Below are 25,442 nucleotides of genomic sequence, written 5' to 3'. Positions count from 1 at the left end.
AACCTGGAGCTGTGTTGGTCCTACAGGCCGTTCTCCCTGTTGAATGCAGATGCCAAGTTGCTGGCCAAAATCTTGTCCTCCAGGATCGAGGATTGTGTTCCGGACGTTATTGGGGAGGATCACTCGGGGTTTGTTAAGGGCAGGCAGTTAATTAACATAGAACATACAGTGCAGAAGGAGGCCATTCGGCCCATCGGGTCTGCACCGACCCACTTAAGGCACCCTTTCCCCGTTACCCAATAACCCCTCCTAACCTTTTTTGGTCACTAAGGGCAATTTAACATGGCCAATGCACCTAACCTGCACGTCTTTGGACTGTGGGAGGAAACCGGAGCACCCGGAGGAAACGTGCAGAGTCCGCACAGACAGCGACACAGCGGGGAATCGAACCTGGGACCCTGGCGCTGTGAAGCCACAGTGCTATCCACTTGTGCTACCATGCTGCCAAAAATAAATAATCTTCATTGTCACATGTAGGCTTACATTAACACTCCAATGAATTTACTGTGAAAAGCCCCTCGTTGCCACATTCCGGCACCTGTTCAGTTACACAGAGGGAGAATTCAGAATTGTCAGCTGGTACGGGAATTGAACCCGCGCTGCTGGCCTTGTTCTGCATCACAAACCAGATGTCTAGCCCACTGAGCTAAACCAGCCCATTTGGTGGTTGGTGGCCAATGTAAGAAGGCTGTTAAATGTGATCATGATGCCACCGGAAGGTAGGGAGGTGGAGGTAGTGATCGTAATGAATGCAGAAAAGGCTTTTGATCGGGTAGAATGGGGTTAACTGTGGGAGATACTGGGACGGTTCGGATTCGGGCAGGGCTTTATTAACTGGGTCAGGTTGCTGTATCAGACTCCTGTGGCAAGTGTACGGACGAATAGGACAACATCAGACTATTTTAGACTGCACCGGGGGACAAATTAGGGATGCCCCCTCTCCCCACTGTTGTTTGCGCTGGCTTTAGAGCCATTGGCAATTGCTCAGAGAGCCTCAAGAGGCTAGAGAGGACTGGTCCGGGGGGGGGGGGGAAAGAAGAGAGAGAGAGAGCACAGGGTTTCGCTCTATGCGGTTGAACTGCTTCTGTACGTTTTGGACCCGATAGAGGGGTTGGAAGAAATCATGAGGATTCTAGGGGAATTTGGCAGGTTTTCGGGGTAAAAGCTTAATATGGGAAAGAGTGCGATGTTTGTGGTCCAGGCAAGGGAGCAGGAGGCGACTGGGAGAGCTGCCTTTTAGGTTAGTAGAGGGAAGCTTTAGGTACAGAGGCATCCAAGTGGCGCAGGAATGGGACCAGCTGCCTAAATTGAATCTGACCCGGCTAGTGGACCAAACAAAGGATGATTTTCAGAGATGGGACCCGCTTCTGTTGTCTCTGGCTGGGAGGGTGCAAACGGTGAAGAAGATGTCCTCCCGAGATTCCTATTTGTATTTCGGTGTTTCCCAATCTTTATTCCACGGTCCTTTTTTAAGCGGGTCAACAGAGTGATCACTGGCTTCGTCAGGGCGGGCAAAACCCGCGAGTAAGGAAGGTAATGCTTGAGTGAAGTCGGGGAGAGGACGGGCTGGCGCTGCCAAATTTTAGCAACTATAACTGGGCGGCTAATATTGCCATGATCAGGAAGTGGGTGGTGGGGGAGGGGTCAGCATGGGTGCGTCTGGAAGCGGCTTCATGTTAGGGCACCTGTCAGGGGGCATTGGTAACTGCGCCTCTGCCGTTCCCGCCGGCACAGTACTCCACCAGTCCAGTGGTGGTGGCAGCCCTGAGAGTTTGGGGCCAATGGAGGAGGCATGTGGGAGCATCGTCTGGGCCCCAATCTGCGATAATCACCAGTTTGCCCCGGGAAGTATGGATAGGGGGTTCCGGTTATGGCAGAGAGCGGGAATAGAGAGAATGGGGGATATATTTATAGAGGGGAGCTTTCCGAGTACGGAGGGCGTTGGAGGAAAGGTTTGGGTTAGCGAGGGGGAAACAAATTCAGGTATCTGCAGGTGCGGGGCTTCCTTCGAAAACAGGTGTCAACCTTCCTGCTCCTACTGCTAAGGGGGATTCAGGACAGGGTCGTTTCCAGAGGATGGGTAGGAGAAGGGAGCGTCTCAGACATTTATAAGGAACTTATGAGGTCGGAGGAGACTCAGACCGAGGAGCTGAAGCGCAAGTGGGAGTAGGAGCTGGGTGGTAAGATAGAGGATGGTCTATGGGCAGATGCGTTGAGTAGAGGCAACGCATCTGCAACATGTGCCAGATTCAGCCTGATACAATTTAAGGTTGTTCACCGGGCTCACGACAGTGGCCCGGATGAGCAGATTCTTTGGGGTGGAGGACAGGTACGCAAAATGTGCGGGAGGACCGGCAAACCATGTCCACATGTTTTGGACATGTCCAAAGCTTGGGGGATTTTGGCAGGGATTTGTGGATGTCATGTCCACGGTGTTAAAAAGAAGGGTGGCGCTGAGTCCAGAGGTGGCGATTTTCCGGGTGTTAGAAGACCCGGGAATCCAGGAGGAGAAAGAGGCAGACGTTCCGGCCTTTGCTTCCCTGGTAGCCCGGAGATGGATACTATTATAGCATGGAGGGACTCAAAGCCCCCGAAGTCGAAGACCTGGCTATCGGACATGGCTAGCTTTCTCGGTTTGGAGAAAATCAAATTCGCCTTGAGAGGGTCACTGTTAAGGTTCACCCGGAGGTGGCAACCATTCGTTGACTGCCTTACGGAAAATTAATCGTCAGCTGGGGGGGGGGGCAGTTTAGATTAGAGTAGGGGGTTAATAAGGGTGGGACCTGTACAAAAGGTAAATGGCTTTTGCACTATGTTTATGGTTTCACGTATATGGTGTATTTTGTTGTTACTATACCAAAAATACCTCAATAAAATGTTTATTTTTAAAAAACTCTGAGGAGTGTTATCTGATTGCGATTGGGTCTAAGTTTGCGGCATAGCTAAAATTGCCGTGTAAGGAGCCGATGGCGAGCATGGGCACGAATGATGGATTATTCAGGGTATTTTTCATTGCACCGGGGAATGAGGCAGGGGTGCCCCATGTCCCTTGGCCATTGCGCTGGGGGAGCTCGGAGTTGTGGAATAGGATAGGGGTTGGTTGGGGGGCCTTATATGCGTATGATTCGTTGTTGTCTATTTCGGAGCCAGGCTCCTCAGTGGGGGACACGCTGGGCTTACTTCAGAGATTTGGGACATTTTCAGGGTCTAAGGCGGATTTGGGAAATTGTGAATATTTTGTGGTTTCCTGTTGTTTCATAGAATTTACAGAACCATAGAATTTACACTGCAGAAGGTGGTTTTTCGGCCCATTGAGTCTGCACCGGCCCTTGGAAAGAGCACCCTACCCAAGCCCACACCTTATCCCTGTAACCCAGTAACCCCACCCAACCCAACCTTTTTGGACACAAAGACAAATTTAGCATGGCCAATCCTGCATATTTGACTGTGGGAGGAAACCGGAGCACCAGGAGGAAACCTATGCAGACACGGGGAGAAAGTGCAAACTACTCGCAGACAGCCGGGAATCGAACCTAGGACCCTGGAGCGGTGAAGCAAATATGCTAACTACTATGCTACGGTGCCTGCTGGTCTTTTTACCCACGGTGTTTTTCCAAGGGGTGGGCAGGCTGATCTTTGTTTATATACGGTAAGACGTCTTACAACACCAGGTTAAAGTCCAACAGGTTTGTTTCAAATCACTAGCTTTCAATATATAGACAAAGTCAAAGATGCAAGACGATAGTTTGAATGCGAGCATTTTTTTAATAAACAATTTTAACGAGGTATTTTTGGCATTACAAACAACAGTATAAAACAATGTACAAAGAACAATAAACATAGTGCAATCACCAACTCCCATCCCACCAAGGCCCGCCTAATTGATCCCCTATTCTACGCTACCCTTCCCCCCCCCCCCCCCCCCCCCAAGTGATGATTAATTCTCCGCAAAGTCAATGAATGGTTGACTCCCCCGAGCGAACCTCAACTCTGACCCTCTCAAGGCGAACTTAATCTTCTCCAGGCCGAGAAAGCACGCCATGTCGGTTAGCCAGGTCTCCGACTTCGGGGGCTTTGAGTCCCTCCAAGCGAGCAGGGAAGCAAAGGCCAAAACGTCAGCCTCTTTCTCCTCCTGGACTCCCGGATCTTCCGACACCCCAAAAATCGCCACCTCTGGACTCATTGCCACCCTTGTTTTCAATACTCTGGACATGATGTCCGCAAACCCCAGCCAATATCCTCTAAGTTTTGGCCACGCACAGAACATGTAAACATGGTTCGCTGGTCCTCCCGCACCAGCCTCCCCGGACAGGCGCCGGAATGTGGCGACTAGGGGCTTTTCACAGTAACTTCATTGAAGCCTACTCGTGACAATAAGTGATTTTCATTTTTTTCATTTCATTTTGTACACGTGCTCGACCCCAAAGAATCTACTCATCCGGGTCACTGTCATGTGGGCCTGGTGGACCACCTTGAATTGGATCAGGCGGAGTCTGGCGCATGTTGCGGTTGTGTTGACTCTGCTCAATGCGTCCGCCCTTATGCCATCCTCCATCTCACCACCGAGCTCCTCCTCCCACTTGCGCTTCAGCTCCTCGGTCTGCGTCACCTCCGACCCCATGAGTTCTTTGTAGATGTCCGAGGCGTTCCCTCCCCCACCAATTCTCTAGACACTACCCTATCCTGAATCCCCGAGTGGCAGGAGTGGGAATGATACCTGCCTACGCAAAACGTCCCGCACCTGTAAATATTTAAGATCGTTCCTCCTTGCCAACGCAAACTTCTCCACCGGTGCCCTCAAGCTAGGGAAGCTCCACTCTAAAAACAAGTCCCCGATCTTCTCAATTCCCGCCCCTCGCCATACTCTGAACCCCCCATCCAAGCACCCCGGAGCAAATCAGTGTTTGTCACATATTGGGGACCAGACCGATGCTCCCACTGCTCCAGCGTACCTCCTCCACTGACCCTAGATTCTCAGGGCTGCCACCATTACGGGACTGGTGGAGTACCACGCAGGCGGGAACGGCAGAGGTGCTGTTACCAACGCCCCCAGACTGGTGCCCCTCCACGAAGCTGCCTCCATCCGCTCCCAAACCGACCCTGCCCCCACCACCCACTTCCTTATCATGGCTAGGTTAACCGCCCAGTAATAACTGTTAAAGTTCGGCAGCTGAAGCCCCCCCCCCCCCCCACAGTGCCGCTCAAGCATCACCTTCTTCACTCGCAGGGACTTACTCTCCCACACAAAGCCCAGGATGATTATGAATGCGAGCTTTTGCAGGTAATTAAGTCTTTACAGATCCAGAGATAGGCGTAATCCCAGGTTCAAGAGGTGTGAATCGTCTCAAACCAGGAGCGTTGGTAAAATTTCGCAAGCCCAATCCAGATGGTTTGGGGGGGGGGGGGGGGGTGACTGTAATGCGACATGAATCCAAGGTCCCGGTTGAGGCCGGATTCATGTGTGCAGAACCTGGCTATACGTTTCTGTTCGGCAATTCTGCGTGGTCATGCGTCCTGAAGGCTGCCTTGGAGAACGTTTACCCGAAGATCAGAGGCTGAATGCCCTCGACTGCTAACTGGAAGGGAACATTCCTGCCTGCCGATTGTCACACGATGTCCATTCATCCGTTGTCGCAGTGTCTGCATGGTCTCCCCAATGTACCAGGCTTCGGGACATCCTTTCCTGCAGCGTATGACTTAGACAAAATTGGCCGAGTCGCACGAGTATGTACCGCGTGGTGGGTGGTGTTCTCACGTGTAATGGTGGTATCCATGTCGATGATCTGGCACATCTTCCAGAGATTGCCATGGCAGGGTTGTGTGGTATTGTGATCGCTGTTCCCCTGAAGGCTGGGTAGTTTGCTGCAAACAATGGTTTGTTTGAACTTGCACGGTTGTTTGACGGCAAGTCGTGGGGTGTGGGGATGACCATGGCAAGATGTTTGTCTTCATCGATGGCGTGTTGAATGTTGCAAAGAAGTAGTCGTAGTTTCTCTGCTCCGGGGAAGGGTACACTGCCGGTTGTTTCCCATGTTTGTCTTCTGAGGTCGGTGCGTTTTTTTGCTGTGGTGCGTTGGAACTGCCGATCGATGAGTCGAGCGTCATGTCCCGTTCGCACGAGGGCATCTTTCAGCATCTGTAAATGTCTATTACACTCCTCCTCGTCTGAGCAGACCCTGTGTATGCGGAGGGCTTGTCCACAGGGGATGGCTTCTTTAATGTGTTTAGGGTGCAAGCTGGAGAAGTGGAGCATCATGAGGTTATCCGTGGGCTTGCGGTAAAGCGAAGAGCTGAGGTGGCCGTCCTTGATGGAGATGAGTGTGTCCAAGAATGCAACCAATTTTGGAGAGTAGTTCATGGTGAGTCTGATGGAACTTATTGATGTCACTGTGTAGTAATTTCAGTGATTCTTCGCTGTGGGTCGAAAGGAAAACAATGTCATCAATGTATCTGGTGTATAACGTCGGTTGAAGGCCCTGTGCAGTGAGGAGGTCTTGTTCAAACTTGTGCAAGATGGTGGCATATTGAGGTGCGAATTTAGTCCCCATAGCTGTTCCGTGTTTGAATGAAGAACTTGTTGTCGAAGGCGTTGTGATCCAGAATGAAGCGGATGAGTTGTAGAATTGCGTCTGGATTTGGCAGTTGTCGGTGCTGAGGACTGAGGCTGTTGCAGAAATGTCATCATCATGGGGAATGCTGGTGTAGAGTGCCGAGACATCCATTGTGACAAGGAATGTTCCTGGTTTAACTGGTCCATGTAAGAGTTTCTGTAAGAAGTCCGTCGTATCACGACAGAAGCTGGGCGTTCCTTGTACGATGGGTTTCAAGATGCCCTCGATGTAGCCAGAGAGGTTCTCACACAGGGTCCCATTGCCTGATACGATAGGGAAGCCTGGTGTGTTGGCCTTGTGTATTTTCGGGAGGCAGTAGAGATCTCCAACGCGGGGAGTACGTGGGATGAGAGCACGTAGGGTGCTCTGAAGGTCCAGATCCAAGGTCTTGATCAGTCTGTTGAGTTGGCGAGTGTGTTCCTTGGTCGAATCTGCAGGTAACTGTCTGTCATGTTCCTGGTTGTTGAGTTGTCGGTACATGTCTTTGCAGTAGTCCTTCCTGTTCAATATGACGGTGGCCCCTCCTTTGTCTGCTGGTTTGATGATGATGTTGCGGTTGGTCTTGAGCACGGATGACGTGGCGTTGTTCTTTCGGAGTCTTGCAGAGATTGCCATGCAGGGTTGTGTGGTGTCGTGGTCGCTGTTCTGAATGCTGGGTAGCCTTCAACACGTCTCCATAACCTTGTGCGGCAAAGAGTTCCACAGATTCACCACCCTCTGGCTGAAGAAATTTCTCCTCAACTCTGTTTTAAAGGATCATCCCTTTAGTCTGAGATGGTGTCCTCTGCTTCTAGTTTCTCCTACAAGTGGAAACATCCTCTCCACATCCACTGTCCAGGCCTCGCAGAATCCTGTAAGTTTCAATAAGATCCCCCCTCACCCTTCTAAACTCCAATGAGTACAGACCCAGAGTCCTCAAGCACTCCTCTGACAACAAGTTCTTAATTCCAGGGATCATTCTTGTGAACCTCCTCTGGACGCTTTCCAAGGCCAGCACATCCTTCCTTAGATACGGGGCCCAAAACTGCTCACAATACTCCAAATGGGGTCTGACCAGAGCCTTATACAGCCTCAGAAGTACCTCCCTGGTCTTGTATTCTAGCCCTCTTGACATGAATGTTAACATTGCTTTTGTCTTCTTAACTGCCGACTGAACCTGCACATTAACCTTAAGAGAATCGTCAACAAGGACTCCCCATGTCCCTTTGTGCTTCTGATTTCCTAAGCATTTCCCCATTTAGAAAATAGTCTATGCCTAAATTCCTCCTTCCAAAGTGCATAACCTCACACTTTTCCACATTGTATTTCATTTGCCACATCATTGCCTACTCTCCTAGACTGTCCAAATCCTTCTGCAGCTCCCTTGCTTCCTCAATACTACCTGTCCCTCTACAGATCTTTGTATCATCTGCAAACTTAGCCTTCAGTTCCTTCTTCCAGATCATTAATGTATATTGTGAAAAGTTGTGGTCCCAGCACGGACCCCTTAGCCACTCCACTAGCCATCAGCTGCCATCCTGAAAAAGACTCCTTTATCCCCACCCTCTGCCTTCTGCTAGTCAGCCAATCCTCTATCCATGCCAGGACCATACCCTCAACACAATGGGCGTTTAACTTATTTAACAGTCTCCCATGCGGCACCTTGTCAAAGGCCTTCTGGAAATCTAAATAAATCACGTCCACTGGTTCTCCTTTGTCTAACTTCCTTGTTACCTCCTCAAAAGAACTTGAACAGATTTGTCAGACACAACCTCCCTTTGACAAAGCCATGCTGACTCAGTCCTTTTTTAATCATACACTTCCAAGTACTTAGCGATCTCATCTTTAATAGCAGACTCTAAAACCTCACCAATGACCGAAGTCAGGCTAACCGGCCTATAATTTCCAGTCTTCTGCCTCCTTCCCTTCTTAAACAGTGGTATTACATTAGCCACTTTCCAGTCCACTGGGACCCTTCCTGCCTCCAGTGATTCCTGAGAGATCATCCTAATGCCTCCACAATTTCCTCAGCTATCTCTTTTAGGACACTGGGGTCTAGTTCATCCGATCCAGGTGACTTATCCACCTTCAGACCTTTCAGTTTCACCAAAACTTTCTCCTTAGTAATAGTCACTCCACTCACCTCTGCCCCCTGGTTCTCCTGGAGCTCTGGCATCCCACTGGTGTATTCCACCGTGAAGACTGATGCAAAGTAGCTATTCAGTTTGTTTGCCATTTCTTTGTTTCCGATTATTACATCCCCACATTTTCCAATAGTCCAATATCTATTGCCTCTCTCCCTTTTATACACTGAAAAAACTCTTCCCATCTTTCTTTATATTACTAGCTAGCTTGCATTCGTACTTCATCTTTTCCCCCCTTTGTTCGCTTTTCAAGGCTTCCCAATCCTCTGGCTTCCCACTAATCCTCACCACTTTGTTTGTTTTTTCATTAGCTTTTATGCTGTCCTTGACATCCCTCAGCCATGGATGCCTCGTCTTCCCCTTAGCATGTTTCCTCCTCTTTGGGATGAATTTCTGTTGTGCCTCCCTAATAACCCCCAAAACTCCTGCCATTGCTGTTCCACTGTTTTCCCTGCTAGGCTCCTTTTCCAATCAACTCTGGCCAGCTCCTCCCTCATGTCTTTGTAGTTACCCTTATTTAATTGTAATACAGTTACATCTGATTGCAGCTTCTCCCTCTCAAATTGCAGGGTACATTCTATCATATTGTGGTCACTGCTCCCTAAAGGTTCCTTCACCTTAAGTTCCCTAATCAAGTCTGCCTCATTACACGTCACCAAATACAGAATTGCCTGTTCCCTAGTAGGCTCTGTCACAAGCTGCTCCAAAAAACATTTCTTCGACATTCCACAAATTCCTTTTCTTGGGATCCACTACCAACCTGATTTTCCCAGTCCACCTGCATATTGAAGTCCCCCGCAATTATTGTAATATTGCCTTTTTTTACATGCCTTTTTTATCTCCCGATTTATCTTCTGCCCAACATCCTGATTACTGCTAGGGGGCCTGTACATAACTCCCATCAGGGTCTTTTTGCCTTTGCGATTCCTCAACTCTACCCACAGAGATTCTATGCCTTCTGATCCTATAATCGCTCCTTGCTATTGATTTAACTTCATTCCTTACTAACAATGCAACCCCGCCCCCTTTGCTCATCTGCCTGTCCTTTCAACAGGACACATATCCTTGGATATTTAGATCCCAGCCCTGATCCCCTTGCAGTCACATGTCTGTGATGCCCACAACATCGTACCGGCCAATTTCAATGTATCAAGGATGAGCGGCTGTTTGAGAGGGTGGGGGACATCTGTAAGCAGTGTGGGAGGGGTCCTGCGAATCAGCTGCAAAGGTTTTGCAGGACAATTTGCAACACCATTTTGGGGGTTTTGCATTTAGATATGGAGCCCAGTTCCCTGGAGGCCATATTGAGGGGTTTGGGGGGGGGGGGGGGGGGGGGGGGGGGGGGGGGGGTTAATGTGTTGAGCTGGTTTACTGTTGTTGTAGAATGTATAAAGTTCAAAATTTGAAATAAAAATCGTTTATTTTTATAAAGTATGAGGAGTGGGATTAATTACACTGCTTTAACAGAGTTGGTGCAGGCTCAGTGGACCAAACGGTCCTTGTGTGCTGTAGCAGTCTCTGTTTAATTTTAAGCAGTTGACTTGGGCACTTCAGTTTATTTATTAGCACAAGTAGAAAAGGGGTTTGTAATTTTTTAGGGAAAGCAAGAAATGCATTGTCCGGATTTTGTGTAAGCTGTAAAATATTAAGAAGTCAGTGCCATACTAAAATGTTGCAGGACAAATGAATTAGTAAGCCAAATATCTTGCAAAAATGGTTTTAAAGAAATGGGTTTCTCTGCCAATGTCAAAATATTCTAAAAGTTCAAGCGTTTTTGAGGTGTTTCAATAACAATAAGTATTTGACGATTAAATGTCAAATTAGAATAACAGAGTATTATCCATTCCCCATACAAAATTCATTATTTGTCTTTTAAAACGGGACAAAAAAGTATCGCTACAATAACTGAAATGTAAAATCTCAAGAACCAGGAGCACCCTTTTAAAATATTCTTTTGGTAAAAACGAAGATTCATCATTAACTATGGACTAAAATTCAACCAGCTATTAAATGAGTAATGGCTGTGACACTGCTATTAAGTATACATGACTGCCTTTCCATGTTCTGGACCAGCCTACAATACACATTAAGTATTTAGTTTTATCTTTTGGAAAAAGCATTGCTGATAGGATTACTGCATGATGAATAAATAAGGATCATGTTAAAATGCTTAAAGGATTTTTTTTAATATTTAAAGAAATTGTTGGAGCTTGCTCAGATTAGCATTTCCTTATGTATTCTCTATTGCAAGGACTATTTATGCAATAATGAGTATTATGCAATGAAAGTATTATTGTTTGGGTTTATTAATAGATACATTTTGATGATTAAAGAGCTGGCTGGTCTAAGCTTTGTTGCAAATTGAATGGCACATATACACAAGATTGATGTAGAAATACAAGTCTTGCCATGGTTGCCAGCATAGAACATTTACTTAGATAATAATCTTTGTTGTCACAAGTAGACATACATTAACACTGCAATGAAGTTACTGTGAAATACCCCAGTCACCACATTCTGATTCCTGTTCGGGTACACATGGGAGAATTCAGAATGTCCAAATTACCTAATAGCACGTCTTTCGGGACTTGTGGAGGAAACCAGAGCACTTTGCGCAGCATGGTAGCATAGTGGTTAGCACAATTGCTTCACAGCTCCAGTGTCCCAGGTTCGATTCCCGGCTTGGGTCACTGTCTGTGTGGAATCTGCATGTTCTCCCCGTGTTTACGTGGGTTTCCTCTGGGTGCTCCGGTTTCCACCCACAAGTCCCGGCAACGTGCTGTTAGGTAATTTGGACATTCTGAATTCTCTCTGTGTACCCGAACAGGCGCCGGTATGTGGTGATGAGGGGCTTTTTAGAGTCTGCACGTTCTCCCAGTGTGTGCATGGGTTTCCTACGGGTGCTCCGGTTTCCTCCCATAGTCCAAAGATGTGCAGGTTAGATGGATTGGCCATGCAAAATTGCCCTTCGTGTCCAAAATTGCCCTTGGTGTTGGGTAGGGTTACAGGGATAGGGTGGAGGTGTGGGGTTGGGTAGGGTTCACTTTCCAAGAGCCAGTGCAGACTCGATGGGCTGAATGGCCTCCTTCTGCACTGTAAATTCTGTGAAATTCTACGAAATCACTCGGAGGAAACCCACACAGACACAGGGAAAACGCGCAGACAGGGAGCAGCATGAATAATTTTAGTCAAAATGATGCAGGTGGAAAAGCCCAGCTTGTAGTATAGAGTAGAGGTGACACCAGTCAAAGCAAACTGGACAATGCTTCAAATAATTACAAATATAGTACCCTAGCTGTAGAATTTTGTTCACAGGTCTGATACGAAGCATAGAGCACATTAACCATGTTTGTTGTAAATTGTACCCAAAATATGAATATCTTTATCTAAGCACAAAATGTGAATTATTGACATGAAGAATCTGAATAGTTAATACATCATTTTCGGAAAACAGATTTTAATTCAACTATGGGCCACGCTAGGTGGAAGAACAATTACAAACTATCTAAGCCTTTCCCCAAAAGTAATTGAATTTAGTAGCTGAACTATATAAATTACAATAGACTTGTTTTAATCTCTGCTCCATGCGATGTTTGACAGTTTTAATAGGACTGCAGTTGAGTTTTAGCAGCCCAATTTAAAAGGCAGAAACTGAGTCTAGGTTTCCACTTTTGATCATTACCAGTTATCCATGGTAAAAATAAACACATACTGGTAATGAATGAAGACGGGATGGACTGAATGAAGCTGCAACCGTCAAATAGCCTGCAGACATTTACTGACCAAGTTCATACATTAATAATAAACATTTGGGAGGTAGTGAAAGACATTATTTGGAGACAATAACTGTATCTCAGCAAGACACAGGAGAGTAAGGAAAAGAAAATTGACATGGGAAAATAAATCTCAAGTGTTGGAATCTTCAAAAGAGCAAGGAGATTAAAAATAATGAATTAAAAACCCTTCACTTCTTGGTTGGTTGAATTTTGAGAAATGTAAATGTGATGAGTATTTATATCTAAGCAGTTACGGGCAGGCTAAAACTGAACACATTGCTAAATAGTTAGAAAGGCACCAAAATAATGATACCATAAATAACTCTCAAAGTTATGTGCCAATATTTAATCTTTAAATGTTAATCCTATAAAAGGTGGCTTGCAGCTTTGATGTGGGTCTCACAGTCAAAGGGAGCAAGTTTAAAATCAAATTCCAATTAAATTTGTTACTGCTGTAGTTGAGTTTTTCAATTCTCAGCTAAGCAGTTAGATAGCCTTGTGGTAAAGAAAATACACAAGTACACATACATGTATACACATACACAGAAACCTATCCCGTCCCACAAAGCACACCTCTTATTGGTAGACATGGAGGAGCTTCCATGGCGCCTCTGAAGAAGTCTGCTACCCAGACGGTCCCGTCCTCCCAGATGAAGGACAGCTTGGAGGCAGGAAGGCATAGAAAAGGAGATTTCAAATTAAAACAATTACAGGAAAAGTTATTTGCTTCGTCACCTAGTTTAAATTAATACACTTGGTTCTCGGTTACTTGGCTTGAAAACTTCAAGTTGAAATTTCTTTGAAATAATTTCAAGCTATGTAAATGCTATGCAGCTTCCACCCCCATTGGGGCTGGTTTAGCACAGGGCTAAAGAGCTGGCGTTGAAAGCAGACCAAGACAGGCCAGCAGCATGGTTCAATTCCCGTACCAGCCTCCCCGAACAGGCGCCGGAATGTGGCGACGAGGGGCTTTTCACAGTAACTTCATTTGAAGCCTCCTTGTGACAATAAGCGACTTTCATTTCATTTTCATTTCATCTCCCAATGCTTGTGTCACAATTTTACTGCCAATCAAGAGGCAAAAGCAAACCCATGACCAGAGGGATTTTCCAAAAAAAATTTTTTAAATCAGTATAGTAATTAATCAAATGCTACATCTGTGTTCCCATTGGTCTTAATTCAACAGCCCTCAGTTAAAATTTACTTGGCAAGCAAGATTTTGATCTTCTGGTCTCAGTCCCACACTCCCAAGAGGTAAACTAAACCCATCAAGACTTTAAATTAAGCCAAGTATATTTTGGACTAGAAAGAAACTGCTGAATTTAAGCCAATGTTTATGTAGTGCATAAGCTTGTGATTGCATCAGAAAGTATAAACAGAATAAATACCCTTTTATTCCCTTCCACCTGGCCCAATAGCGTATTGCACTGCAAGCAGTATAAACTACAATGCCAAATTTTGTATTAATAAATGAGGCATAAAGGGTATTGCAGCCCCAGGTTACTTGTGTATTTCTTTTATCTGAACAGTAGGATTGCAAATTCTAAATTAGGAGAGCAGCATAAAAGTCCAATGCAAGGTTGAATAGTTGAAAAGAAGAATGATCACCTGCAAAGCCACGTGATATTCTGAGATTGAGGTTTTGGGCCTTTCCAGAGAGGTCACTTTGCAAACTCCATGTACTGCCAATTAGAGTGTAGACTGTTGACCTCCCCAGACAACAGGTCACATGGATTCCTTTTGTGCATTATCAATTCAAAATCCATCCTGATCGTCTCCTATAGATCACTCCACTGACAAGACGGGAAATGAACTGTACAAAAGGGACATAAAAAGATCTCCAGCAGCAATAATAATAAAAGCTTCTGAAGAGGAAAAACAGAGCAAAGGTTTTCTTTACTCAAGCCTTTGATCTCAGCAGATTCTACATTTTACTTGCTGCTAGTTATACACTCTTATTTCCTGGTCAGAAGCTGGAGTATGACTTGACAAAGTGGCTTCAAAATCTGTACACCACTCACCAACAAGCCGTGATACCATTTGCATTAAAAAAATATTACCTATGAACTCTACAGTGCACATTACAAAAGATAATGGATATCCAGCTGTATTACAAATACTATCTGGTTTTCTTAGACCTCAAATGAAACAATTACCTGGCAATTTCTAATGGAAATCCATTCTTTATATAGTTTTGATACTCAAATTTTAAATCAAAACAAAACATTTAAAAATTCTCAAATGCTCTAATAAAGAGGACGCAAACTAATTTTAAAAAAAGTTTTAAGATTTATAAAATCATACTAAACTTTTAAAACTGTGTTTATGTATGTGTATCGCATCCTACAGGCAGCATCAGACATGGCGTGATGCTCAGATAAATTTGAATACTTTGCACGGATAATTTTAAGGTATGCTCCTCCACATTTGATCAGCTTGAACAAATTCATTAAAATCTTTCAAATGTTGCCAAACATTTTACATTGATCCAAAATTGCAAATAAAACAAGAAAAAGTAACCTTGGGAAACATCTCCAGTTCTGATAAAAACACCATAAGCTCCAATGTATATTCATATCCCATCACTGATTACAACACCATTTACATACTTATCTCCTGTATTCAGACAGGGACATTATGAATACAACTGGACTTTAAACCTAGGATCCTTCACCAAAGTCTTGATTCCTATTCCTAATTATGTTCGAAGCCTTACCTTCAGAGCTGGGTTGGTCTTTGATAGGGGGCTGAGCTTCCTCAGTCCGAGTCTCAGTACCCTCTGCTTGGGTTACTAAGTTCTGCTCTGGTGCAGGACTTGGATTGCTGCTGTTCTCCTGCTTCATTGGCGAGGCATCTGCTATTGAGCTCTGATTACTGTTCTCATCTAATTTACAAACATCAAAAACATTCAATTAGATGCATTTATTTTAAACAATTGACAAAATGCTGCAGGAATTAAGGAAGGAAAGGGAGGAGGAGGGGGGAGGGGGGAGAGGGAGACATTTCCAGGTGAATACAGCTTTGAAATTTTGTTCCTCCCCCCACAAAAATCACCTGTTTCTGATTGATGTTGAAATGTGAATGGTTCAAATCCAATATGTAATTTAGCCGAAAGCGCAAGTCAGAATTTATCCCTGACCAAATCTTAATGGTACAGCTATTTTCTGCATTTAAAGGATTTTTGTATTTTGCCAGTGTACGATCAACACCAACCTGTGTGCCTATCTCCCACATTTGAATTTTCACAATCTGTGCGCTGTAGAAAGCCAACACTACATGTACAAAATCAGTCTTCACAAGGGCCTACAGAACTATATTGGGGATGAAAAAGATACATGATCCTTCCTGTATTTTTTTTTCTCTAGATGGAGGACGAGGAAAAATGCTGAACTACCAGAGTGTGCAATATGTGAGCAGTGAGCTTGCAAGACCCAATTTTGTATCAACCCAAACACACTGGTCACTCAAGTAATTCATTGAATGGTCCAAATGGCATAACAAAAAAAGTTGCAACATTTAGTAATTTTACATTTTCTGGTACCATTAAGATGCCCGTTGTTCACCCACTGGAATACAATAGCAGAGTAAACATTGTAGTTTGGTCTACTACTCGGACAGAGAAAGAAGTACTGTATGTTTAGTATTCCACTACACAGACTAAGCATTTATTGTGTACAAATCCAAAACATCCCACCATAAATTCATTCAGGAAAAACCCACCCACAATAGGCATTTCCTGGTTCCAACAAGATTTCAAATTAGAGTATGAGTAGCTAGGCAATGTTGTAGGTTGTAATTTGTCACAGCACAATGAATAAGATAATTGTGCCTCAATTATTCTCTTCCACTACATCTGGTGTCTCAGTCACTGAACAATCAATATAGCTTGAAGGGATTTCTAAAGTTCAATAATCTTTTGACTCTCTCATTTGCCTACCTCTTTCAGTGTGTATCAAGTTAATTCAATATTAGCACTAAGATACAGTAACTATGTTCCCCCTATGCTATTAAAGAACTTGTATAGGGTGCTGGGAGTGAGAAGCAAATGAAGAATCACATACAATGTATCATTGTGAAGTATTTCCAATACTTAGTTTAAAAATCTGAAGCTTGGTCAATAATTTTATCTGCAAGCATCAGTCAAGCTCAACATAAGGGGTACAGCGGCAGAAACAGAGCGGTGGGGGGCAGAGCCCCATCCCTAACAGACAACACGTGGAGATGGCGAGAAAGGGAAGCAGTAGGTGGCCATTTTGAATGGATCGTGCATGAGGGCAGGCCCGTGCGCGAGGGCAGGCCCGATTGGACAGGGCGGGACCCACAAGGAGAGTATGGTTAACCCCATGGAAGGAAGGGGTGTCTGCTATCCCTGCTCCTGTTCACGCTGGCAATTGAGCCCTTAGATCAGCGGGATTGGTGAATGGGCATTCAGAGAGGGGCAGACAGGATAGAATCTCACTGTGCAGATGACCTGCTCCTCTATGTGTCAAACTCCCTCGCCAGTATAGGAAAGATAACCAGACTCCTTAGTGAGTTCGGCACCTTCTCAGGTTACAAGCGGAACCTGGGAAAGAGCAAAATTTCCTGGTAGCAGCCCCCTCCCCCCCACAAGAGGGAGGAGCGGAGGTGGAAGAATTGCCGTTTAAAGTGACCCAAACTGGGTTCAGATACCTGGAGATCCAAGTGGCCAGCACCAATGGAATTCTCCATTCTGGTGGAGGAGGTGAATAGGCACCTACAAAGATGGGACTCTCTCCCTCTTTCGCTAGCCAGAAGGGTACAGACAGTTAAAATGAACATGACAATGAGGGCGGCATGTTGGAGGACTGGCCCCACCGAATCTTCTGTTCTACCACTTGGTGGCCAACATGGAGTAGGTGAGGGGGTGGTTAAGGGCCAAGAGAACCGGAGGCAGACTGGTTCCAAATGGAGGAGGCCTCCTGCACAGGGACATCTTTGAGCGCTGGCCACCGCACCACTCCCGGCTACCCCCATACATGCACTCCAGGAGACTGTTGGTAGTAGCCCCCTCAAGAACGTGGAACCCGCTTAGGCTCCACTTCTAAGTTGGCAGGATGTTCAGAGAGACCCACATCCGCAACCCTGCTTAGGTGCCACTTTGAAGTTGGCGGGATGTCCATAGGGGCCCCCATCCGCAACAATCACAAGTTCGCACCAGCGAGGATAGATGCCACATTTAGGATGGTGGGGGCGGGCGCCCAGAAAGGCAGGCGCCCAGAGAGAGGAGATCTGGATCGAAGAGCAGCAGAGTCACTCCACCTCCTACACCGGGCAAAGCCTGTTGAAGCTCAAGGTAGTGCTCACAGTGCACCTTACTAAGACACGAATGAGCAGGTTCATCCCGGAGGTGAAGGACATGTGCGAGTGGTGTCAGGGGAGCACGGCCAACCACACTTGCATGTTCTGGTCCTGCTCTGACTTAGGGAATTCTGGACAGCCTTCTTTGAGGATATGTCCAAGGTGGTGGGGGTGACGATGGAGCTGTGCCCATCTGTGGCAGTCTACAGGGTGTCAGAGCATCCAGAACTCTGGACAGGGAAGGGGGCAGACATCCTGGCCTTCGCCTCATTGATCGCCAGGCGAACACTTCTGTTAGGGTTGGCAGCGCCACCTCAGGCCTTGGAATGGTTCTCAGATCTGGTTGAATTCCTGAGGCTGGAAAAAAATTTTTGAAATAGGAGGATCTGAGAGATTCCACGCACATGGAACAAATTCACAAGCCTCTTCACTAACCTGTTTGCAACCAGCAGCCAACCGGGGATGGCGGTAGTCGTCTTGAACTCACGAGGAACAGAGAAAGAATGGGGAGGAGGGCCACCCGCTGGAGGGATCACAGGCCTCTCCCACATGGGGAGAAATCAGAGCAACATATGGACCCACCCTTCCCCGAAAACACAAACTCAAGGGGGGAGGTCCCCCCGTCAGCGGAATGGAGTCTACCGGTGAGCAAGGGGAAGGATCCCAACTATATCTGTATATATGTGGATAAAGCTGGGTGAAATCCCTACCGCCAAGCAGTAGGAGCCCTAACTGAAACTCGGAGAATCACTGTAAAAACCAAACATCACTGTAAAACTGTAAATGTAAATGAGTACTGGAGCCCCAATAACGGCTATGGTGTAACAGCAAGGGGCTCAAATATTTTTGTTTCTATTCTTTACTATTATTGTTGCATTGCCTTTTACATGGAAAACTCAGTTTTGTATCCAACTGTATCTATGTAATTCCAAACACCAATGAAGATAGTTTTTAAAAATGGGAGAAGCCCACCATCGCAGAGCTCAACAAGGCCATTAATCATCTTGCCAGTGCTGAAGCACCAGTAAACAATGGCATTCCCCCAAAAATCCTCAAAAGTGACAAACCAACACTGCTGCAGTATCTCCATGAGTTTCTTTCTCTGCTGGAAGAAAGATCGGTCTTTTAACACATGCATGATGCATACATACTAAATACATAGCTTGTAGAAAAACAAAGGGGATTGCAATAATTGCAACCATTATCAAGGCATCTTATTAAGTACCAGGGAGACCTTTGCTCATGTTGCTCTGATCCGATTGCAGACCCTGTCAATAGACCCCTAACAAGTCAGTGTGGCTTCAAAACTGGCAGATTGACACAGTCGACATGCATCTCATTTCGGCAGCTACAGGAGACGTGCTGCAAATAGCACAGACCACTCCACATTGCCTTCATAAACCTCAACAAGGCCTTCAATCACGTCAGCAGAGACGGACTCGCTAAACTGCTACGGAAAATAAGCTGGCCACCTGGACTCCTGTGTAATTTCTTCTTTCCACGAGAATGTAGTTTCAACGGTTACAATGGAGTATCATCGGAGGTTTTCAAGATCAGCAGCAAGGTAAAGCAGACCCGTGTCCTTGCGCCAACTCCTCAGTTTTCTCCATGCTACTATTATGTGCACTTTCAGCAACTCAAATGAGGGTGTCTACCTGCACGTCAGAGCTCTTTAACCTGGAAAGACTGCACATCAAAACCAAAAGTCTGTAAATGCCCTAATTAGTGAGTTGCTATTGGTTGATGATGCCACACTGGCATCCCATACTGAAGTGAAGTTGCAGATCAGTTCTCTCAGGCCTGCAAGGATTTTGAAAATAACAGGAAGACCAAAGTTATATAGAGACAGCACCATTAATCAACATTGACAACCTATTCTGGAGTTAGTCAACAATTTCACATACCTTGGATTAAAAATTACCTGGAGCCTTTCCCTTGATGCCAAAACCAGAATTGCCAAGGTTGCAGTGGTTATGTCAAAGTTCAGAAGTCTAGTGTGGACCAACAACAAACAAACCGAAAATACAAAGTTCTGTGTGTACCAGGTTTCTGTTCTCAGCATCCTCCTTTGCAGTAATGAAGCATGAACAACTTTTGCAAGCCAAGAAAAAATGGCTGAGCAGCTTCCACTTCTGCTGTCTCTGATGAATACTGAGCAGCTCCAGGAAAGACCGACTGCCCAATATGGAAGTACACCAGCATGCAGGGATTGCAAGCTGCCCTCAAGTCAACGGTAACTTAATTACCTGAGTAACCAATTGGATGATGGCCACATTTCAAAGGCATGCTCTATGACGAGCCTGCGACCAGCACAAGACCAAAAGATTATCCATATCTGCAATACAAGAATATCTGTAAGCGAGACTTCAAGTTGACTGGGATTGGAGTCGATGCATGGGAAGTCCTCGCTGACCAAAGTGCCTGCAGACAAGCAGACAGGAAGGCTCTGCAAATGCAGCGGACAAAAGAAATGACCAGATGGCAGGAGAGCATGCAGTCAGAAGGGGAAAAACATCACTCGATCTCAGGCCAACACTATTCATCTGTGCCAGCTGTGGAAGGTACATCATACATCAGTTTCTACAACCACAACAGACAATCTTCAAATGTGATATACATCCTGAGTGCAGTCCATCATCTCCAGAGAGTGATGGATACCATCACAATCTTTTTTAGCATGTCTGCTTTATTTTTTTTAAATCTTTTTATTGACATTTTCAAAATTATATACATTGCCATTTGATTGAATTTATTGTACAGTATAAAAAGGCTTCTCTATTTACAGTCTGTCGCCATCTGACTCAGCGTACAATCCTCCCTACACCCCCCCCCCCCCCCCAGCTCCCCTCTCCCTAACCCCTCATCATCCTGCCCACCGCCTCTGATGCCCTCCTTTTTTTTAATATAAATGTTTTAAAATAGTGTACAAGTTATGGATACCTTGCAAAGCAAAACACATAGGCACTAGGAAATATACCCGGCCGGGAGGAGTGTTTCCACCCCTCTCTTCTATTCTTTCCTTTTCACCTTTGACCGATCATCTAACTGACCATTGCCCGTTTCACCTCTCATTCTCTCACCGTGCTGTGGTTGCCGCCACTGTTGTCTTCCCCTGTGCGACCTCCCCCCCCATCTCGTCTTTGTTCTCTTAACTGTTTCCCCCTTCTGGCTCCCCTTTTTTGTTTCCCCCCACTTCCTCACTGCTGCCCCCCATTCTTTCTTGCTAGGTTTTGCTACCTCACCCCCCCCCCGACCCCTTCTCACCCGGGTGCTCCCTCGCTTTCCTCTTTGTCTTGTCCTGGCTACTTATTTATTTATGTGTAGGCCACAAACAGGTCCCGGAACAGTCATGCGAATGGCTTCCATGTTTTGTGGAAGCCCTCTTCCGACACACGGATGGCGAATTGGATTTTCTCCATTTGGAGAAACTCCGATAGGTCGGACAGCCAGTCTGCAGATTTAGGTGGTGCTGCTGACCACCAGCCAAGCAGGATTCTAAGGTGGGCATCGGGCGGCAAAGTCAAGGGTGTCCGCCCTCCTCCCCCTATAGAGATCTGGCTGGTCTGATACCCCGAAGACCGCCACTTTCAGGCATGGCTCCAACCTCATTCCCATCACTTTGGACATTGCCTCAAAGAAGGCTGTCCAGTACCCAGCAAGTCTGGGGCAAGATGAGAACATGTGGGCGTGGTTGACTGGGCCTTCTTGACACCATTCACATTTATCCTCCACTTCTGGGAAGAACCTGCTCATTTGGGTTCTGGTCAAGTGGGCTCTATGTACCACTTTTAGCTGTGTTAGGTTGAGCCTTGCGCATGTGAAGGTAGAATTGACCCTGTGCAGTGCTTTGCTCCAGAATCCCCACCCTATTTCGAACCCCAAGTCTTCCTCCCATTTCCTCCTTGTCATGTCCAGTTCAGTGTCGGCTCTCTCTAGCAGTCGTTCGTACATGTCACTATAGTTACCTCTGCCGAGGATGCCTGTGTCCAGTAGCTCTAATAGTCTTTGTAGCGGTGGTCGTGGGTATGTCCTAGTTTCCTTCAGTAGAAGTTTTTACGCTGCAGGTATCAGAGTTCATTGCCTTTAGCTAGTTGGAATCTCTGCATCAGTTCGTCCAGTGTTGTGACCCTACCATCAGTGTATAGGTTCCTGACTGTCAATGTCCCCCTTGTCCTGTCTCCACCTTTTGAAGGTGGCGTCAGCGAGTGCTGGTGTTAACCTGTGGTTTTTGCAGATCGGGCATTTGTCGGATATTTCGGTCAGTCCGAATTGCTGCCGTAGTTGGTTCCACATCTGGAGGGTGGCTATCATCACTGAGCTGGAGTGTTTCTTGGGCGGGGATGGGAGTGGCGCCATGGCGAGGGCCCGGAGAGAGGTCCCCTTGCAGGAGGTCTCCTCTGTGCACATACACTCGGCATCTGGCTCCTTTGTCCATCCCATCACTCTTTCCGCTGTTGCTGCCCAGTGATTGAATTATTGGTTTTGAGAGGGCATCTCTGCTCTATTGGCCTGCCCATAATTTCTTTTCTGTTTCATTGCAACTTTCACATGGTCCCTTTGGTTTATGAAAGCCGATGTAAAGTATCCATTAAAACGTGTACCATGACCGGCTGCATAAATTGAATCTGGCCCGGCTAGTGGACCAAATGAAGGACAATTTTCGGAGGTGGGATGCGCTTCCGTTGTCCGGCTGGGAGGGTGAAACGGCGAAGATGATGGTCCTCCCGAGCTTCCTATTTGTATTTTAGTGTCTCCCCATCTGTATTCCGTGGTCCTTTTTTAAGAGGTCAACAGAGTGATCACGGGCTTCGTCTGGGCGGGCAAGAACCTACGACTAAGGAAGGTAATGCTTGAGCGGAGTCGGGGAGAGGGCAGGCTGGTGCTGCCAAATTTTAGCAACTATTACTGGGCGGCTAATATAGCCATGATCAGGAAGTGGGTGGTGGGGGAGGGGTCGGCATGGGTGCGTATGGAGGTGGCTTCATGCAAGGGCATCAGTCAGGGGGCGTTGGTAACTGCACCTCTGCCGTTCCCGCCGGCACGGTACTCCACTAGTCCAGTGGTGGTGGCAGCCCTGAGAGTTTGGGGCCAGTGGAGGTGGCATGTGGGAGCATCGGTCTGGACTCCAATCTGTGATCATCACTGGTTTGCCCCGGGGACTATGGACGGGGAGTTATGGCGGAGAGCGGGGATTGAGAGGATGGGGGATATGTTCATAGGGGAGAGCTTTCCATGTATGAGGGCATTGGAGGAAATCTTTGGGTTGGCGAGGGGAAACAAATTCAGGTATCTGCAGGTGCGGGACTTCCTTCATAAACAGGTGTCAACCTTCCCTCTCCTACCGCTAAGGGGGATTCAGGACAGGGTAGGTTCCAGAGGGTGGGTAGGAGAAGGGAGCGTCTCGGACATTTATAAGGAGCTTATGAGGTCAGAGGAGACACAGACCGAGGAGCTGAAGCACAAGTGGGAGGAGGAGCTGGGAAGTGAGATAGAGGATGGTCTATGGGCAGACGCGTTGAGTAGAGCCAACGCGTCCGCGACATGTTCCAGGCTCAATTTAAGGTTGTTCATCGGGCTCACATGACAGTGGTCCGGATGAGCAGATTCTTTGGGGTGGAGGACAGGTGTGCAAAATGCGCGGGAGGACCAGTGAACCATGTCTCCACGTTTTGGACATGTCAAAAGCGTAGGGGATTTTGGCAGGGGTTTGCAGACGTAATGTCCACGGTGTTAAAAGAAGGGTGGCGCTGAGTCCAGAGTGGGCAATTTTCAGGGTGTCAGAAGACCCAGGAATCCAAGAGGAGAAAGAGGCAGACGTTCTGGCTTTTGCTTCCCTGGTAGTCCGGAGACGGACACTATTAGCATGAAGGGACTCAAAGCCCCCGAAGTCGGAAACCTGGCTATCGGACATGGCTAGCTTTCTGTTTGGAGAAAATCAAGTTTCCTTGAGAGGGTCACTGTTAGGGTTCACCCGGAGGTGGCAACCGTTCATCGACTTCTTTGCAGAAAATTAATCGTCAGCAGACGGGGGAGGGGTCGGACCTGTACGAAAGGTAAATGGCGTTTGCACTATGTTTATGGTTTCATGTATATTGTTTATTTTGTTGTTACTATACCAAAAAATACCTCGATAAAATGTTAATTTAAAAAAACATGCACCATGCTATTTGCTTCTACATGACTATTTCCCAATCTTTTCCCAGAAAACCACTTGAACTGTATTATTTATAAGATTTTAGCCAGTGCCAAATCTAAAACAGGTTTACTAAAATATAATGGGAGAAATTTACCCAATTGACTTTTCCAATATTTTACAACTGTTAAGAAACCTCTGAGCTATAAAAAAGGAAGAGTTTCTATTAACTTCATGAACCATCAGAACTTATAACTGAACATCACGAGAGGTATGTTTACAACTCAGTTTTATATTTAATATTCCAACAGGTCAGAATAGCTGAATTGTGCACCTTAATATGCCCAGGTAAGCAAAATTATTTTGAAATTAAATAGAAGTAACAAGTGAAATAAAATATGCCATTCTGAAAATTGTCTACAATCTACAAGCACATGGAATACACCTACCTTGAATATCCATCATGCCTGGTGAGGAGCTGTTTTCTGGAGTCGTCACTTCAGAGCCACACTTGTCACCTTTCCCCTTTTTTTTCTTATTCTTCTGGACCAAACAAAAAACATTGGACGGTTAATGATTTTTTATTCTTTGATGGGACATGGGCATTGCTGGCTCAGCCAGCATTTTTATTGTACATCCCCAATTGCCCTTGAGGTGGTGATGGTGAGCTGTTTTTTTGAACTGTTGCAGTCAATATGGTACAGGTGTAGCCATAGCCAAACCAGATTGCTTGATGGGAAATTTGGTCAGGTATTACAATAAAGTGCACAATGATGGAAACCACAGGTGTCCAGACACAAGACCCACCATGGTGAACCATAAAACAAGATCATATGCAAAAGAAGAGACATTGGAACTCAACAGCCACAGACATTTGTAGACCCCGACCAAACACGGGAAGGGTGCGGGGTTGGCTTGGGGAGCTGGTGGCGGATTGGGTGTAGATGGAGGAAGCAGAGTGTGCCGGGACATCCTAGCAGGCACTGGCTGCTGCCTCTCCCCCATTCTCCCTTGCCAGATACTTGACAAGCCCGGAGATGGTAGTATCACTGAAAGTCTGGAACCAATTCATCACCACTTCAGGTTGAGAGCATGTCTGCCTCGGCATCTATTTGCAACAGAGATGCAAAGATGTATTCTGGCAGGAATGGATACTACCTACAAAACTTGGAAGAGGGGTGAGGGGGTGCTGAGGTTTCGGGACATGTACGTGGACGAAAGGTTTGTAGGTCTGGAGGAGCTGACGGAAAAATTTCAACTCCCGAAAAGGAGCGAGTTTAGATACCTCCAGATATGGGACTTTCTTTACAAGGAGGTCCCCTTGATCCCTCAGTTGCCAAAGCACACCGTACTGGGCAGAATGTTATTGCATGATGAGTTGGGAGAGGGAAAGATCTCAGACATAAAACGGGAGGCTGCTGGAAGAAGGGCGTCGTTGGATGAGACAAAGGAGAGGTGCGAGAAAGAATTGGGCCTCGAG

At 46.3% G+C, this 25,442-nt stretch overlaps 1 protein-coding gene across 4 annotated transcripts in view; it reads right to left on the bottom strand.

The window, feature by feature from the left end:
* Nucleotides 1-25,442, bottom strand: part of bcl7a (BAF chromatin remodeling complex subunit BCL7A) — a 57,348-nt gene that overhangs the window by 9,461 nt on the left and 22,445 nt on the right. For 2 of the 4 annotated variants that reach the window (XM_038789790.1, XM_038789806.1), the window contains exons 3-4: nt 24,412-24,505; nt 15,227-15,394 (exon numbers count right to left, since the gene is read on the bottom strand). In XM_038789790.1, coding sequence (XP_038645718.1) covers nt 15,227-15,394; nt 24,412-24,505 — 262 coding nt within the window. The remainder of the gene's footprint in view (nt 1-15,226; nt 15,395-24,411; nt 24,506-25,442) is intronic. The other 2 variants (XM_038789796.1, XM_038789815.1) reach the window with 1 other exon arrangement.

This window comes from Scyliorhinus canicula, chromosome 1, assembly GCF_902713615.1.
Source record: "Scyliorhinus canicula chromosome 1, sScyCan1.1, whole genome shotgun sequence".
NCBI lineage: Eukaryota > Metazoa > Chordata > Chondrichthyes > Carcharhiniformes > Scyliorhinidae > Scyliorhinus > Scyliorhinus canicula.
Note: the sequence above shows the minus strand (reverse complement) of the source record. Positions and strands in the feature narration are given on the sequence as shown.